At 46.4% G+C, this 18,045-nt stretch overlaps 1 protein-coding gene across 1 annotated transcript in view; it reads left to right on the top strand.

Annotated features, from left to right (window-relative positions):
- epb41a (erythrocyte membrane protein band 4.1a) overlaps positions 1–18,045 on the top strand; it is a gene marked incomplete at both ends in the record, with an annotated part of 80,461 nt that overhangs the window by 31,050 nt on the left and 31,366 nt on the right. The window contains 7 exons of the mRNA XM_080516462.1: positions 1,338–1,556; positions 2,994–3,081; positions 5,603–5,755; positions 9,274–9,371; positions 9,449–9,624; positions 17,270–17,520; positions 17,717–17,791. Of these exons, the coding sequence (XP_080372588.1) occupies positions 1,338–1,556; positions 2,994–3,081; positions 5,603–5,755; positions 9,274–9,371; positions 9,449–9,624; positions 17,270–17,520; positions 17,717–17,791 (1,060 nt within the window). The remainder of the gene's footprint in view (positions 1–1,337; positions 1,557–2,993; positions 3,082–5,602; positions 5,756–9,273; positions 9,372–9,448; positions 9,625–17,269; positions 17,521–17,716; positions 17,792–18,045) is intronic.

The raw sequence follows: 18,045 nt of genomic DNA on the forward strand, positions 1-18,045 counted from the left end.
TTGCACCAAGTCTGTTGACATGAATCATGGCTCCAACACCAGAGATGTCAGTTGAAACAAAGGAGAGGATTATCAAACTTCTTAAAGAAGGGAAATCATCTCGGAATGTTGCAAAAGATGTTGGTTGTTCACAGTCAGCTATGTGTAAATCTGGCCCAAGTACAAACAACATGGGAAGGCTTCAAAAGACCAGCATACTGGAGTCGATGTCTGTGATCGAACTGTAAGAAACCGCCTAAAAGAAATGAGATTTACATCCAGAAAAGCTCAACAAAAGTCATCATTAACACCGAAACAGAAAAAAGCCAGGTTAAAATGGGCTAAAGCACAGCAATGATGGACTGTGGATGACTGGGTGAAAGTCACATTCTGTGATGGACAGTCAATCTGCACTGGGCGAGGTGGTGATTCTGGAACTTTTGTTTGTTTCCAATGAGAGTTATGAAGCCGACTGCCTGAAGGAAACATGCACATTTCCACAGTCATTGATGATATGAGGCTGCCTGTCAGGTAGAGGCACTGGGGAGATGGCGGTCATTACATCTTTAATAAATGCAGTCGTTTTTCTTATTCCATCAATTGAAAGGATGTTGGAGGACGATGACATCATTTTTCAAGATGATGATGCAAAAACTGTGAAAACTTTCCTTGAAGAAAGACACATAAAGCCTGCAAATAGTCTGGAAGTCAATCTAACTGAAAATCTGTGGTGGAAATGACAGAAAATGGTCCTGATCTGGGAACAGCAACCAGAGAAAGTTGGAGGCAGATTGATGAAGAGAACTGTTTGTCACTTGTTCAGCCCTCAGGGACTGTCAGATGTTAGAAAAGCCAGAGGTGGTGCAACAAAGTAGTAGTGGTGTGTTGGAGTGTTTTTTGTTTCTTTGATTATCTATGATTCCATATTTATTTACTCAGAATTGAATGATTCAATATTTTTTTCCCTCTATTTGATCTAAAACATCAGTTATCATCGACTCCCACAATTTTTCTTCTTGATTTCTTTTTTGTTGTGTTTCTTAAATCCAGAAAGTTTCCCTTTTAAATGATTGTAGTTTTGTGGCATGTCGGTGATCTGCTAAACAACTGAATGAACAACCTCCAAAACTGGCGATGCCATAATTCTTGCCAGGGGTTGTCCATTAAATGTCCTAACCATGCAATTCTAACCGTCTGTGCACTGAAGAAAAGGTTGAAAATGAAAGCAGCGTCTCCTTACGGTGGTCTGAGACCTGATCAACATGGTGAAGCAGCCTCCGTTTGGACTGTTCCTTCTCAGATACACCGTCTGTTGGACGTTGTATTTGTCCTCAGTGGCCATGTGGTGTGTGTTGCAGGTACTACCTGTGTCTGCAGCTGAGGAAGGACATCCTGCAGGGACGTCTACCATGCTCCTTTGTGACCCTGGCTCTGCTCGGCTCCTACGCTCTGCAGTCGGAGCTCGGGGAATACGACCCGGAGTTGCACGGCAGCGAGTACGCCAAGGAGTTGAAGATGGCTCAGGGCCAGACCAAGGAGCTGGAAGACAAGATGATGGAGCTGCACCACACATACAGGTCAGAAACATTCAACAGGCAAAATCCTCCCAGTGTGAAGACGCCACATTAAACCGGTGCAGAGATTTGTGACCTCATAAGGATCACTAAGGACCATTTGTGCAGTGAGTTTGGGCACAGGGTACTATTAATGTTGCGTTTTGGCAGGTTGGCTATCGATAATGATTAACATTGATCAAAGACGGTTATTAATTATGTTGTGTCATTTTAATCTTATCTGTATCAGATACCTTGGGAGCCATCTGTTTAACAGGAAGTGATAGACAATTCTTGTGTTTCTTGTTTCTTGTGATCCGCCATCTTGTTTTGTAGTTCAGTCCCAGGTCACACACACTCCCTCCAACTCTCTCTCTCTCTCTCTCTCTCTCTCTCTCTCTCTCTCTCTCTCTCCACACACACCCAGCTGTATATAGGTAGTTAGAATCTGTGTTTTATTTGTTTTCATTGTAAATAAATATAATGTTTGGAATCATACTTGTTGTTTTATTAATGAGCACAAAGGAGAATGAAATGTCGACTCTTCTGTGTCAAGAACTCCAAAATCCTTCAAGCTTTACTGTTAATTCTGGTAATTGTAATTAATTTAACTATTAATTCAAATTCCTGATGAACTGTTTAGTATATCTTATGAGACTGATAGAACTGAATTGACTATCATTTCCTGTTAAGACAGGTGGAGCTCCGAGGTTCTGATACACATCAGATTACATTTCAATAATATTATTAATAACTATCTTTGATAATTATTAATCATTATCGATAGCCAAACTGCCAATTGCAGGCCTCTGATGTAGCAGGATGCTAACACTGCGTGAGCTGCTTCTCACAACTCAGCCCCTCTGTCAAAGACGCTTTTTGGAGAGAATCTCTCAAAATGCTTTTGGTAAGGTGGAGGAATTCCAAGGTGTCCTGGGGCTTCACCCAGTCGGTGACTGGCTGAGTGCATGGGGGGATCAAAGTGTCACTGAGGATCAAAGGGGGAGGACTTCCATGGGACTGCAGTGTCTGCAGGGCCCCCTGCTGGGTGTGAAGCTCAGGCAGATTCCTCAATCAGATTTCACATGTCATGACAAATGATGATGTCTTTTCTTAGAAATTAACCAACTTTCTGTGGTCTTGTGAGATCCCAACACTGGGATAGCCAAAATATTAAAGACATTTTGCTCTACGGACTTAGATTTAGTTAAATCTATCATTTCTTTGTGTTGATGGAGAAAATAGTGAAAGCGGGAACAATTTGCACCTGAACGGTTGCTCGGTATGAAAACAGTTTATAATTGAATGTTTCTGTCCAGAACATTTCATATTAGTTCATCCTACTTAATCATAGAAACAGGTTACTGCACTTTATAAATAAACTGCATTTTCTGGAGGATGACCAGAGAGAGCTGTTTTCTGTGTAAACGCTCATGTTGGACGGTGTGCTGGTGTTGTCAGGTCCATGGCTCCAGCCCAGGCCGACCTGATGTTCCTGGAGAATGCCAAGAAGCTGTCGATGTACGGAGTGGACCTCCACCAAGCCAAAGTAAGTTCCTCTCCACCTTCCTGTCAGCTTCATCTATTCCACACAATGTGACTGCAAAACACAAAACAGTCACATGTGCAGAGGGTTTTTGAGATAAAGAGATTTGGCTCCTGGTCAGAAATCAGGTCAATCTGTTTTAATCAGAGCAGGGATTTGTATAAATACAGCGGGAGAAGCGTCCTGAAGACTCTACTGCCCCCCTGTGGACAACTGCCCATAGTGGACCTTCATTCTGAAAGCTGTTTTATGCTTCATGCACTGGCGTGACGTGGGGAACTTACGTGTGGAATCAGCATGAGCGAACGTGTGCCACTTATACTGCAAGGCTCCCAGCCTGCAGGGGGCAGTGCATCGCAAACACACTTCCACCACAGTATTGAATTAGAGCAGTAGAAGTAGACTTCTTCTCTGTGACACCAGCAGGTGGTCCTGCAGTGGAAAACGGAGCGGAGCATCAACTATCGTTTCAAATGAAAGGTTCCGTCTGTTGAAGTCTGACACTGAAGCAAACTGACGTCTTTGAGTCAAATCTTGTGTTTCCAGTGTGGATGTGCAGCTTGATGCTTTCTGTGTCTTTAAAGCCAAGTTTTCAGTCCTCCTCCTCTTCAGCTCCGCCTTTTTCTCCGCACATCTCCGTCTGTATAGTCAGAACAGTTTGGAGGTGCATGGAGCGGTGACGTCCACGTGAAAAGGTCTGCACAGAGAGGTGTGGTTGCTGAAATGACATAATCCGTCTGCACAGAGCTGTGCAGAGCTCGCAGACACATCAAGCATAAAACAGCCTTGATCATCAAATGCACAACACAATACAGTAATACTGTGTAGAGAAGGAGGTGTACGGTGCCTCATATCCCTGATGCAACTCACCATGTGATCACAACCAGACCAGGTCCCAGAAACTTGACAGAAATGTTTTCCAACACGTTAGAAGACTGGTTAGGACAGACTGTAGACTTTGTCACATGTAGAATTACTGATATTTAAAATGTTGCAAAATCAGTTCATTTTTATCATTTTTGTCAACTGTGTATATGTTTGTTTTGACCTGTATATAGACAATAAATCAAAGAATTCAAGATGATTTAATTCATAAGATAGATAGAAATCAATAAGCTTGTAATTTGACAAGTTGCTCAGTATCACCTGGTTTCATGGGAAATGGATTTGTGCATCGCAATGGACGTTAATAGAGTGTGTCCTGATCACATTCCCTACAGGAAGCATGATCATGTGAATGTTTTGGTCCTGAGACTGAACGCCATGTTTAACTTTAGTGTGAGCTGAAGAGTCGCCATCAGCATGAAGGAAGTGGCTGCTGTCTGATTGAAAACCTTCAATCCCTGTAGATGTTCTGATCAATAGTATGGAAAGCAGCACTGAGATCTAACAGGACCAGAACAGAGACCAGGTCTTTGTCTGAGGCCATGAGAAAACCATTAGTAGCTTTGACCAGAGCGCCTCTGTGCTACGAGGAACTCTAGAACCTGACTGGAAACACTCAGATCGTTTTTCAGTAAAATAGTCAAATATCTGACTTGCAACAACTTTTTCCAGGGTATTAGAAATGAACTGAAGGTTGGATGTTGACCTGTAACTTGTTAAAACACCTTAAAGGTGGGCTTTTTAATTATAGCAAAATCATATAGATTGTTTGTGAATAAATAGTCACACAGCTGACTTGTATGGAAGAGTATGGCATTCACATGAAAAAAATACTGTATTTTTCCTGAATCAATGATATAATTATCTCATAATTAAAAAATGGCTCTGTTTTTCTTTTATGAGATAATGTTTTCAGAAGAAATTAGAAATTGATTGTGTTGTTCTGCATTACTGGGACAGTGGTGTGTTATTCTAAGCAGAAGCTCTGCTATACCATCTTCATTTGATTCCTAATAGTTAGAACTTTGTCATTGAAGAAGTTTACAAAGTTGAAGGGAAATGAGGGTTGACAGAGCGGTGGCTTTTCGTTCGCCTGGCTATAGTAGTGAAGAGAAATCTAGGGTTGTTCTTGTTTTCTTCTATGACACAGTATCGTAGGAAGTTCAGTTTTATAGATGAACAAGCTCTCCAGCTTTGGTGCTGACTTCTTTAATGCTGGTAGTTGTTGGGTCTATCATGGAGCTATCCTCTTCTCAGTTATTGCTTTAATCACTTTACTTGTTAACATTTGCATGAAAAAGATTGGATATTTAACAGTCCACATTTGATTATTGTGAGTTTTTGTTCTGCTACAGAGGCGGTTTTGATTTGAATTAAGTTTCTATGATTGAGTCCCCTCCCTTATGAATTCCATTTGTTTTAGATCAAATGTGAACAGACCCTTTATAGCCTTTGTCATTATGAACTGCTCAATAAAACCCACTGGAACATAGATTTTTGGTCAGACGTGAATTTCTTTGAAGGTGTGTTGATAGTTGTTGCTTTTGGTCCACATGAAAGATTCATTCCTTTGTTCCAGCACAGTGAGTCTCTCAAGGCTGTTCTGGAGTCTGCTATTAGCTGTAAATGTCTCTTGCAGGATCTGGATGGTGTGGACATCATGCTTGGAGTTTGCTCCAGTGGTCTGATGGTTTATAAAGACAAACTGAGGATCAACCGGTTCCCCTGGCCCAAAGTCCTGAAGGTGTCCTACAAGCGCAGCAGCTTCTTTATTAAGATCCGACCGTCCGAGGTAAAGTGCTGCTCTCGGCTCACTTTGTCCACAGTTCTCCTTCAGGTCCATCCTCTCTCTGTCTGACACTGCTCAGAACCTCTGTTCTCCTTCAGGTTCATCCTCTCTCTGTCTGACACTGCTCAGAACCTCTGTTCTCCTTCAGGTTCATCCTCTCTCTGTCTGACACTGCTCAGAACCTCTGTTCTCCTTCAGGTCCATCCTCTCTGTCTGACACTGCTCAGAACCTCTGTTCTCCTTCAGGTTCACCCTCTCTCTGTCTGACACTGCTCAGAACCTCTGTTCTCCTTCAGGTCCATCCTCTCTGTCTGACACTGCTCAGAACCTCTGTTCTCCTTCAGGTTCACCCTCTCTCTGTCTGACACTGCTCAGAACCTCTGTTCTCCTTCAGGTTCACCCTCTCTCTGTCTGACACTGCTCAGAACCTCTGTTCTCCTTCAGGTCCATCCTCTCTGTCTGACACTGCTCAGAACCTCTGTTCTCCTTCAGGTTCACCCTCTCTGTCTGACACTGCTCAGAACCTCTGTTCTCCTTCAGGTTCATCCTCTCTCTGTCTGACACTGCTCAGAACCTCTGTTCTCCTTCAGGTTCATCCTCTCTGTCTGACACTGCTCAGAACCTCTGTTCTCCTTCAGGTTCATCCTCTCTGTCTGACACTGCTCAGAACCTCTGTTCTCCTTCAGGTTCACCCTCTCTCTGTCTGACACTGCTCAGAACCTCTGTTCTCCTTCAGGTTCACCCTCTCTCTGTCTGACACTGCTCAGAACCTCTGTTCTCCTTCAGGTCCATCCTCTCTGTCTGACACTGCTCAGAACCTCTGTTCTCCTTCAGGTTCACCCTCTCTGTCTGACACTGCTCAGAACCTCTGTTCTCCTTCAGGTTCATCCTCTCTCTGTCTGACACTGCTCAGAACCTCTGTTCTCCTTCAGGTTCATCCTCTCTGTCTGACACTGCTCAGAACCTCTGTTCTCCTTCAGGTCCATCCTCTCTCTGTCTGACACTGCTCAGAACCTCTGTTCTCCTTCAGGTTCACCCTCTCTCTGTCTGACACTGCTCAGAACCTCTGTTCTCCTTCAGGTCCATCCTCTCTCTGTCTGACACTGCTCAGAACCTCTGTTCTCCTTCAGGTTCACCCTCTCTCTGTCTGACACTGCTCAGAACCTCTGTTCTCCTTCAGGTTCACCCTCTCTCTGTCTGACACTGCTCAGAACCTCTGTTCTCCTTCAGGTTCACCCTCTCTCTGTCTGACACTGCTCAGAACCTCTGTTCTCCTTCAGGTTCACCCTCTCTCTGTCTGACACTGCTCAGAACCTCTGTTCTCCTTCAGGTCCATCCTCTCTGTCTGACACTGCTCAGAACCTCTGTTCTCCTTCAGGTTCACCCTCTCTGTCTGACACTGCTCAGAACCTCTGTTCTCCTTCAGGTTCATCCTCTCTCTGTCTGACACTGCTCAGAACCTCTGTTCTCCTTCAGGTTCATCCTCTCTCTGTCTGACACTGCTCAGAACCTCTGTTCTCCTTCAGGTCCATCCTCTCTCTGTCTGACACTGCTCAGAACCTCTGTTCTCCTTCAGGTTCATCCTCTCTGTCTGACACTGCTCAGAACCTCTGTTCTCCTTCAGGTTCACCCTCTCTCTGTCTGACACTGCTCAGAACCTCTGTTCTCCTTCAGGTTCACCCTCTCTCTGTCTGACACTGCTCAGAACCTCTGTTCTCCTTCAGGTTCACCCTCTCTCTGTCTGACACTGCTCAGAACCTCTGTTCTCCTTCAGGTCCATCCTCTCTCTGTCTGACACTGCTCAGAACCTCTGTTCTCCTTCAGGTTCACCCTCTCTCTGTCTGACACTGCTCAGAACCTCTGTTCTCCTTCAGGTTCACCCTCTCTCTGTCTGACACTGCTCAGAACCTCTGTTCTCCTTCAGGTTCACCCTCTCTCTGTCTGACACTGCTCAGAAACTCTGTTCTCCTTCAGGTTCACCCTCTCTCTGTCTGACACTGCTCAGAACCTCTGTTCTCCTTCAGGTCCATCCTCTCTGTCTGACACTGCTCAGAACCTCTGTTCTCCTTCAGGTCCATCCTCTCTGTCTGACACTGCTCAGAACCTCTGTTCTCCTTCAGGTTCATCCTCTCTCTGTCTGACACTGCTCAGAACCTCTGTTCTCCTTCAGGTTCATCCTCTCTGTCTGACACTGCTCAGAACCTCTGTTCTCCTTCAGGTCCATCCTCTCTCTGTCTGACACTGCTCAGAACCTCTGTTCTCCTTCAGGTTCACCCTCTCTCTGTCTGACACTGCTCAGAACCTCTGTTCTCCTTCAGGTTCACCCTCTCTCTGTCTGACACTGCTCAGAACCTCTGTTCTCCTTCAGGTTCACCCTCTCTCTGTCTGACACTGCTCAGAACCTCTGTTCTCCTTCAGGTTCACCCTCTCTCTGTCTGACACTGCTCAGAACCTCTGTTCTCCTTCAGGTTCATCCTCTCTGTCTGACACTGCTCAGAACCTCTGTTCTACTTCAGGTTCACCCTCTCTCTGTCTGACACTGCTCAGAACCTCTGTTCTCCTTCAGGTTCACCCTCTCTCTGTCTGACACTGCTCAGAACCTCTGTTCTCCTTCAGGTTCACCCTCTCTCTGTCTGACACTGCTCAGAACCTCTGTTCTCCTTCAGGTTCACCCTCTCTCTGTCTGACACTGCTCAGAACCTCTGTTCTCCTTCAGGTTCACCCTCTCTCTGTCTGACACTGCTCAGAACCTCTGTTCTCCTTCAGGTTCATCCTCTCTCTGTCTGACACTGCTCAGAACCTCTGTTCTCCTTCAGGTTCATCCTCTCTGTCTGACACTGCTCAGAACCTCTGTTCTCCTTCAGGTCCATCCTCTCTGTCTGACACTGCTCAGAACCTCTGTTCTCCTTCAGGTCCATCCTCTCTGTCTGACACTGCTCAGAACCTCTGTTCTCCTTCAGGTTCATCCTCTCTCTGTCTGACACTGCTCAGAACCTCTGTTCTCCTTCAGGTTCACCCTCTCTCTGTCTGACACTGCTCAGAACCTCTGTTCTCCTTCAGGTTCACCCTCTCTCTGTCTGACACTGCTCAGAACCTCTGTTCTCCTTCAGGTTCATCCTCTCTCTGTCTGACACTGCTCAGAACCTCTGTTCTCCTTCAGGTCCATCCTCTCTGTCTGACACTGCTCAGAACCTCTGTTCTCCTTCAGGTTCATCCTCTCTCTGTCTGACACTGCTCAGAACCTCTGTTCTCCTTCAGGTTCATCCTCTCTGTCTGACACTGCTCAGAACCTCTGTTCTCCTTCAGGTCCATCCTCTCTCTGTCTGACACTGCTCAGAACCTCTGTTCTCCTTCAGGTCCATCCTCTCTGTCTGACACTGCTCAGAACCTCTGTTCTCCTTCAGGTCCATCCTCTCTGTCTGACACTGCTCAGAACCTCTGTTCTCCTTCAGGTCCATCCTCTCTGTCTGACACTGCTCAGAACCTCTGTTCTCCTTCAGATTGATTTCCTCTGCCTGCAGGTGGAGCATTATGAAAGTGCTATTGGGTTCAAGCTGCCTAATTACAAGGCAGCCAAGAAGCTGTGGAAAGTGTGTGTGGAGCATCACACCTTCTTCAGGTGGGTTCTTGTCTTCAGATCTGATATTTGCTTTGTGTGTGACATGAAGTGTGAGTGTGAATGCTCTCTGTGTGCAGGCTGACCTCCACTGAGATGGCCACCACTCCCAGGAAGTTCCTGGCTCTGGGCTCAAAGTTCCGATACAGCGGGCGGACTCAGGCTCAGACCCGGCAGGCCAGCTCTCTGATCGATAGACCAGCTCCACTGTTCCAGAGGTCGTCCAGCAAGAGGAACTCCCACAGTCTGGATGGAGGTATGTCATGGGAGTCCTCCACACACACACACTCACACCAGCAGCAGATTCTTCAGCCTTTGGTCACTTCACAGTGAGGTGGATCAGTTCCACAAAGCACAGGAGAGGATTTCATACTTTATTGATTTTGTTGAACACATTGTATTGTTTTTATGCAAACAGAAAATACAACACACAGAAACAAAGCCCCTCACCCCAACCAAACAGACGGCAAGATATCCATTGAAACAAGAAATGCAAAATATCGTCAAATTCACCAGAACAGAAATGATGACAAAATACTTAATATTAATAATCAGAAAAGTAGTACTAATACAGTATCGTTGAAGATAGTGTTGGGATTTATGGTTGGTAATTAGCATTAATAATTACTGTAAGTAATGGATTACTGAAAGTAATTGATTACTGAAAGTAATTTGGGAAAAATTGGAATTACTAATGAAGTAAACGGTTAGTTACTCATCAGCAACTCCGAGAGTAATTGAGTAATTACTCAAAAGTTAATAAATTATCAAAAATAATGTATTAATGAAGAATTATTAATTTGAATAAATTGATTATTTATCAAATAATAATGAATCGGGGCACCACCAGCTAAGCTGGAAATAGCTAATACCAAATTTCAGTCTCGTTTGTCAAAAGGTTATTTAAGTAAGTTAATATTTCTGTGTAAATATAACAATATTAAATAACAAGGAAGGTGTGAGATTCGAGCACAGACTGTTACAAACCAGTGAATTGTCAACAATAAATACACAATAATTACCAAGAATTGATCAATTCAGTTAAAATGCGTTTATTAAACAAATGTATTTATTAAAAAATAATTCATAAATTATTTATTAAAACAACACAATCAAGTAATAAACATCAAACACGGAGATCTAATCTATTAAACAGCAAACACTATGTACATAGAGAGAGGGTGTGTGTGTGTGTGTGTGTGTGTGTGTGTGTGTGTGTGTGTGTGTGTGTGTGTGTGTGTGTGTGTGTGTGTGTGTGTGTGTGTGTGTGTGTGTGTGTGTGTGTGTGTGTGTGTGTGGAAGCGTGTGTGGGTGTAATGACCTCGAACAGACACCAGGTGGCGGCAGGCATCTGGTTCGAGGCAGTGACCGTAACGACCACTAGGGGCGCGGCGGCGCACGGAGGGAGAATGCAATGACTCGATGTGTCCACTAAGTGGCGACCTCTCAAGAGATTGCAATCACCCACGCGGCCACCAGAGGCGCTCGGCGCACTCTTTCTGGACGGCGTGACGTCACTGTGCTCGTGCACGGCTCGTGAGCCTGCTTGGAGCGCGCCTGGGGTCTCGAGAAATCCCAGGGTCAGTGAACTACACACAGTCTCAGACATGGAGGACAGCTGTTGCTGAATTGCGCGATTGTTTGTGAGGAGAGGAGAAGAGAGAAAGGAGGGGGAGAAAGGAGGACAGATCCTACTGTGTGTCCAGCTCTGCACACTCTCAGTCTGCACACGGAGTCTAAAAATGAGAGTGAGACAAGATCTAGACTCCAGGCACAGAGGGGCAGACTGAGGGAGAGCGGGCTGCACAGTGCGGAGGTTCGCGTGGATGTAAATCCGACGCTCAGACACAGATTGGTTGGAAACAGGGATCGGCGTCCCTGACTTCAACACAATAATAAACACACAGCAATATTACAGTCAGGTTATTCTCATTGCCTGCCCAGACTCTAAGCCTTACTCAGTTTGACGAGGGTGAACATGCTGGCGGGGAAAGTCCGTTGATTTCCCGGCTGCGGGCTGGTTTCTCTGGCGTCCCAGGGAAACAAGCTCAACTGGTCTGTGGACAATGAAAAGTCCACAGGATGATCCGAGGAGGATCAAGCTTCTTGTGAGGAGGGGGAGGAGAAGCGGCTTCAGGTCTGCATGCGTGAGGAGTGTGTGCTGCCACTGCACACCCGGGATCCGGTGAAGAAGAGAAAAAAGGAAAAAAAAAGAAAAACAAAAGTAATTCCACGGTGGTTCTCGGCTCGTCCAGCGAGGTGAAGAAGCTCCGGGCCGGTCAGCGTTAACACATGCAGTACTTTCTCTCCGTGCGAAGAGGTGTGTCCTTCTCGACGCACTTTCGACTTGGAAGAGGCAGAGGTTACCTTCGTCGGGTTTTTATACCTCTTGTTTTGGTTCCGGGTTTCCGCTGTGCCCAGGGCCATATGGACCAATCCTGAAGGACATTCCAGCTGGTGAGGGAGCTCTTGGGCTCCTCTGCTGTTGGCCTCCAGTGTTGCACCTTGAAAAAGGGGGGGGGGTGTCACATGACCAATGGCAAATTTTTCCACTTCTGAACATGTGGTCTCTTTGTTCTCAAAACGTGGTCCCCCCTCCCCCCTTCCATGAGGTTGAGTGGCCCAACAATAGTTAGAGAGATTAATTTACAAAAGCAAAAACTAGACTAGACTGGACCTTCAGAGTGCAGTGACGCGGTTCACAGTCAGTATATTCTCAGTATATTGATTGTTTAAGTCTTTTTCCCATTTATGAGAGCTGTCTGGTCCACGAAATGTAATAGAAGAGCCAAGAAGTGCATAAGATAATGTTTTGTTTCTACACTTCAGAAGAAACCTCTCAGCATCGCTGGAAGAGACTTCTGCAAAGGAAGTGATCTGTGAAGCCACAAAATGCCTCGTCTGTAGAGACACCAAGTAATTGTCTTGGGGAATATTGAAAGTATCCTGCAGTGGTTGGAAAGACAAGTTATTATCTTTCAATAAATTCCAATTACATGAATTCCCTTGTCCCTCAACAAGAGGAATGTGGATGAGCCCACCGCTGCAGGAAAGTCAGGATTTTGGATTATAGGAGAAAGAAGGTCCTTCCGAGGTATGTCGCTATATCACGCCATACCCTTAAGCTCTTGCAAATAATATTGCGCTTTAATTCTGGATTGATTGTATTGGCTTCATTTGAGACTAAGCTACAGGGGGAATGACTGTGACAAGCCCAAGAATCAACATAGGCCTCTTTCTTCATGTATGATTGTAATCAAAAGAAGAGGTTGGGTGCATGACAGGCCCAGTTCTAAACTAGCATATTAGGCAAAGAAAGACCGTCCATGTCTGCAGGGAATTGCACTACATCTTAAGCCCCTGCTTGGATTTCTGCCTTGCCAAATCCATTTGAGAAAAGTCTTTTCTCAGTCTCAGTTTGTTTTCTGTGATAAAGGAAGCATTAGCAGCTGGTAGAAGAGTGGAGGGAGCACGTTCATCTCAATGAGCCAAACAGAGACGAGGGCAGGTTCTTCAAGGCTCTTTGGACTGAGGGACAGATTGGGACAGAATTTAGTTTTTGGAGCTCTCCGAGGTCTGAGGAGCCAGAGCTCGGTCTCTGTTGGGAAAGTTCTCCTGGACATCTGTAATGTTTAATTATTTCCCAGGGGTATTGCTTCAGATGTACTAGCATTTATTTTGTAGCCAGATATGTAACTGAATTTATTACAAAATGAAATTGATCACTGGGAGGATAGCACATCGATAGCTACACTTTGATATCTCATCGATAGCTCATTTTGACAACTTCGGTAAACAATATGCCAGGTTAGGAGATGTTGCTTCATGCTCATCCCCATGTGGAGGGCCTGGAGGTGCCTGGAGGTTCCTGGAGGGGCCTGGAGTGCCTGGAGGGGCCTGGAGGTGGCCATTACACCACGAGATTCCTTACTTTCCTTGGGGGGAAAGGCAGAGGTTCCTACACAGTACCGTTGAAGGAGAACTGCATGGAATGGAAGCCCCACGCTATGAGTAGTGTGCAACATTCAATGTCGGAAAGCAGCAGCTCCTGTGCCACGTGACTCCTTTTACTTGAGGTTTTATATTAATTGATACTTTTGTTTTTACTCTGCTACATTTATACTGGACACTGTCGTTACTCGATACACAAACAAAATGTGAATATAATTGTCTCATCACGTTTGGAGTATCCAGACTGTGTGTATGGGGGGAGCAGGAACAGGCCCTTCAGCACTGGACATGGAGGAGCAGGCCCTTCAGTACTGGACATGGAGGAACAGGCCCTTCAGTACTGGACATGGAGGAACAGGCCCTTCAGTACTGGACATGGAGGAACAGGCCCTTCAGTACTGGACATGGAGGAACAGGTTCTTCAGTACTGGACATGGAGGAACAGGTCCTTCAGTACTGGACTTGGAGGAACAGGTCCTTCAGTACTGGACTTGGAGGAACAGGTCCTTCAGTACTGGACTTGGAGGAACAGGTCCTTCAGTACTGGACATGGAGGAACAGGTTCTTCAGTACTGGACATGGAGGAACAGGCCCTTCAGTACTGGACATGGAGGAACAGGTCCTTCAGTACTGGACATGGAGGAACAGGCCCTTCAGTACTGGACATGAAGGAACAGGTTCTTCAGTACTGGACATGAAGGAACAGGTTCTTCAGTACTGGACATGGAGGAACAGGTCCTTCAGTACTGGACATGGAGGAACAGGTTCTTCAGTACTGGACATGGAGGAACAGGTCCTTCAGTACTGGACATGGAGGAACAGGTCCTTCAGTACTGGACATGGAGGAACAGGTCCTTCAGTACTGGACATGAAGGAACAGGCCCTTCAGTACTGGACATGAAGGAACAGGTTCTTCAGTACTGGACATGGAGGAACAGGTCCTTCAGTACTGGACATGGAGGAACAGGTTCTTCAGTACTGGACATGGAGGAACAGGTCCTTCAGTACTGGACATAGAGGAACAGGTCCTTCAGTACTGGACATGGAGGAACAGGAACAGGTCCTTCAGTACTGGACATGGAGGAACAGGTTCTTCAGTACTGGACATGGAGGAACAGGTCCTTCAGTACTGGACATGGAGGAACAGGGTCTTCAGTACTGGACATGGAGGAACAGGTTCTTCAGTACTGGACATGGAGGAACAGGTTCTTCAGTACTGGACATGGAGGAACAGGTCCTTCAGTACTGGACATAGAGGAACAGGTCCTTCAGTACTGGACATGGAGGAACAGGAACAGGTCCTTCAGTACTGGACATGGAGGAACAGGTTCTTCAGTACTGGACATGGAGGAACAGGTCCTTCAGTACTGGACATGGAGGAACAGGAACAGGTCCTTCAGTACTGGACATGGAGGAACAGGTTCTTCAGTACTGGACATGGAGGAACAGGTCCTTCAGTACTGGACATGGAGGAACAGGTCCTTCAGTACTGGACATGGAGGACCAGGTTCTTCAGTACTGGACATGGAGGACCAGGTTCTTCAGTACTGGACATGGAGGACCAGGTCCTTCAGTACTGGACATGGAGGAACAGGTCCTTCAGTACTGGACATGGAGGAACAGGTCCTTCAGTACTGGACATGGAGGAACAGGTCCTTCAGTACTGGACATGGAGGAACAGGTCCTTCAGTACTGGACATGGAGGACCAGGTTCTTCAGTACTGGACATGGAGGACCAGGTTCTTCAGTACTGGACATGGAGGAACAGGTCCTTCAGTACTGGACATGGAGGAACAGGTCCTTCAGTACTGGACATGGAGGAACAGGAACAGGTTCTTCAGTAGTGGACATGGAGGAACAGGTTCTTCAGTACTGGACATGGAGGAACAGGTTCTTCAGTACTGGACATGGAGGAACAGGTTCTTCAGTACTGGACATGGAGGAACAGGTTCTTCAGTACTGGACATGGAGGAACAGGTCCTTCAGTACTGGACATGGAGGAACAGGTCCTTCAGTACTGGACATGGAGGAACAGGAACAGGTTCTTCAGTAGTGGACATGGAGGAACAGGTTCTTCAGTACTGGACATGGAGGAACAGGTTCTTCAGTACTGGACATGGAGGAACAGGTTCTTCAGTACTGGACATGGAGGAACAGGTTCTTCAGTACTGGACATGGAGGAACAGGCCCTTCAGTACTGGACATGGAGGAACAGGTTCTTCAGTACTGGACATGGAGGAACAGGTTCTTCAGTACTGGACATGGAGGAACAGGTTCTTCAGTACTGGACATGGAGGAACAGGTTCTTCAGTACTGGACATGGAGGAACAGGTTCTTCAGTACTGGACATGGAGGAACAGGTTCTTCAGTACTGGACATGGAGGAACAGGTCCTTCAGTACTGGACATGGAGGAACAGGTCCTTCAGTACTGGACATGGAGGAACAGGAACAGGTTCTTCAGTAGTGGACATGGAGGAACAGGTTCTTCAGTACTGGACATGGAGGAACAGGTTCTTCAGTACTGGACATGGAGGAACAGGTTCTTCAGTACTGGACATGGAGGAACAGGCCCTTCAGTACTGGACATGGAGGAACAGGTTCTTCAGTACTGGACATGGAGGAACAGGTTCTTCAGTACTGGACATGGAGGAACAGGTTCTTCAGTACTGGACATGGAGGAACAGGTTCTTCAGTACTGGACATGGAGGAACAGGTTCTTCAGTACTGGACATGGAGGAACAGGTTCTTCAGTACTGGACATGGAGGAACAGGTCCTTCAGTACTGGACATGGAGGAACAGGTCCTTCAGTACTGGACATGGAGGAACAGGTCCTTCAGTACTGGACATGGAGGAACAGGTTCTTCAGTACTGGACATAGAGGAACAGGTCCTTCAGTACTGGACATGGAGGAACAGGTTCTTCAGTACTGGACATGGAGGAACAGGTTCTTCAGTACTGGACATGGAGGAACAGGTCCTTCAGTACTGGACATGGAGGAACAGGTCCTTCAGTACTGGACATGGAGGAACAGGTTCTTCAGTACTGGACATGGAGGAACAGGTCCTTCAGTACTGGACATGGAGGAACAGGTCCTTCAGTACTGGACATGGAGGAACAGGTCCTTCAGTACTGGACATGGAGGAACAGGTTCTTCAGTACTGGACATGGAGGAACAGGTTCTTCAGTACTGGACATGGAGGAACAGGTCCTTCAGTACTGGACATGGAGGAACAGGTTCTTCAGTACTGGACATGGAGGAACAGGTCCTTCAGTACTGGACATGGAGGAACAGGTCCTTCAGTACTGGACATGGAGGAACAGGTTCTTCAGTACTGGACATGGAGGACCAGGCCCTTCAGTACTGGACATGGAGGAACAGGCCGACGTTGGTCTGCAGTAAAGATTTAATCCTGGACGAGTCAGAAAATGAATCACTTTTTGAACCATTTCAATTTGTTTTCTATAATATTGGAGATGTGAACATTTTGTTAAATCATTGATATAAGACATTCAGGAAGGAGGGAGGGAACAAGATGGGATGGAGGGAGGGAGGGAACAAGATGGGATGGAGGGAGGGAGGGAACAAGATGGGATGGAGGGAGGGAGGGAACAAGATGGGATGGAGGGAGGGAGGGAGGGAGGGAGGGAGAATTGAGCTGAATAAAGCCTGTGAGAGAAAAAAATGTTTCTAGCTGTTTTGTCTCTTTGTCTCTTGCTTTTGATACTTAAGTGTGTTTCATATGACCTACTTTAAGGCTTTTACTCAAGTGATTATTTAATGGGTGACTTTTACTTTGACCTAAGTAGATTTCAAGCAAAGTATCTTTTACTCGAGCGTGACTTTCAGCCAGGTTTTACAGCACTGCTTGTTTGCCAGTTTGAGTTTTGTAACGTTCAACTGAGTGACAAGGTTGTTCAGTAAAGCCCTCGTCTGTCCTCCGTCGTCAGCCATGGCGTCCACCCCCGACAATCGGTCCAGTCGCCCGGTCAGCGCCCCCATCATGTCTCCAGTGTCTCCCGGGGAGGCCACGCCCTCGCCGCTGCTCGCCAGCCTGCACTGTTCGGACCGCCACGGCAGCTCCACACCCAAAAGCCACCGCTCTGCTCACAGGAAGGCGGAGCTGAAGGCTGAAGGTCAGCCGGCTTCTCCGGCCACCAAGAGCCACAGCCCCAAGCCAGGGCTCACTCCAGAGGTCAAGGTAGGGAGAAACACTCTACTCTTTCTATTTTCACTCGGTTATCAAGGGAGCAGCGACAATAACACCACTGAAATGATCTTCACCAAAACGTAAACTTTCTATAAACCTGCTGGGAGAAAATGAGCACAGAACCATGAGCAGCAGCGGGAATGATGATGTGATTGTAGAGCCTGTTTTGAGTTCATGTGTGCTGCAGACAGTGTCCAGGAAAGAGCGAAGGCGCTTCCCTTCTGGACACGTCACCAACGGGGAGAGAGACAGGAAAAGCCAGGTCTGTCTGTCTGTCTGCTTCATGCATGCTCACAGTGCATGTGGGAACAGCTCCAAGACCAGTTTGGCAAACACCGAGTTCAGCTTTAGACATCTAGTTAAATGTACCTTTAAAACAAATCCATGTCACGGCAGCTTCACCAGGTACCAACAAGCTTGGTTCTGGAAGGACAGAATGAATAGCATCTCTGATGAACAATATTAAGCAGCTATGATGTCACCGGAGAGGAAGATATCTTTTACAACATGACAGCA

The sequence above is a fragment of the Blennius ocellaris genome (genome assembly GCF_963422515.1).
Source record: "Blennius ocellaris genome assembly, chromosome: 20".
Lineage (NCBI taxonomy): Eukaryota > Metazoa > Chordata > Actinopteri > Blenniiformes > Blenniidae > Blennius > Blennius ocellaris.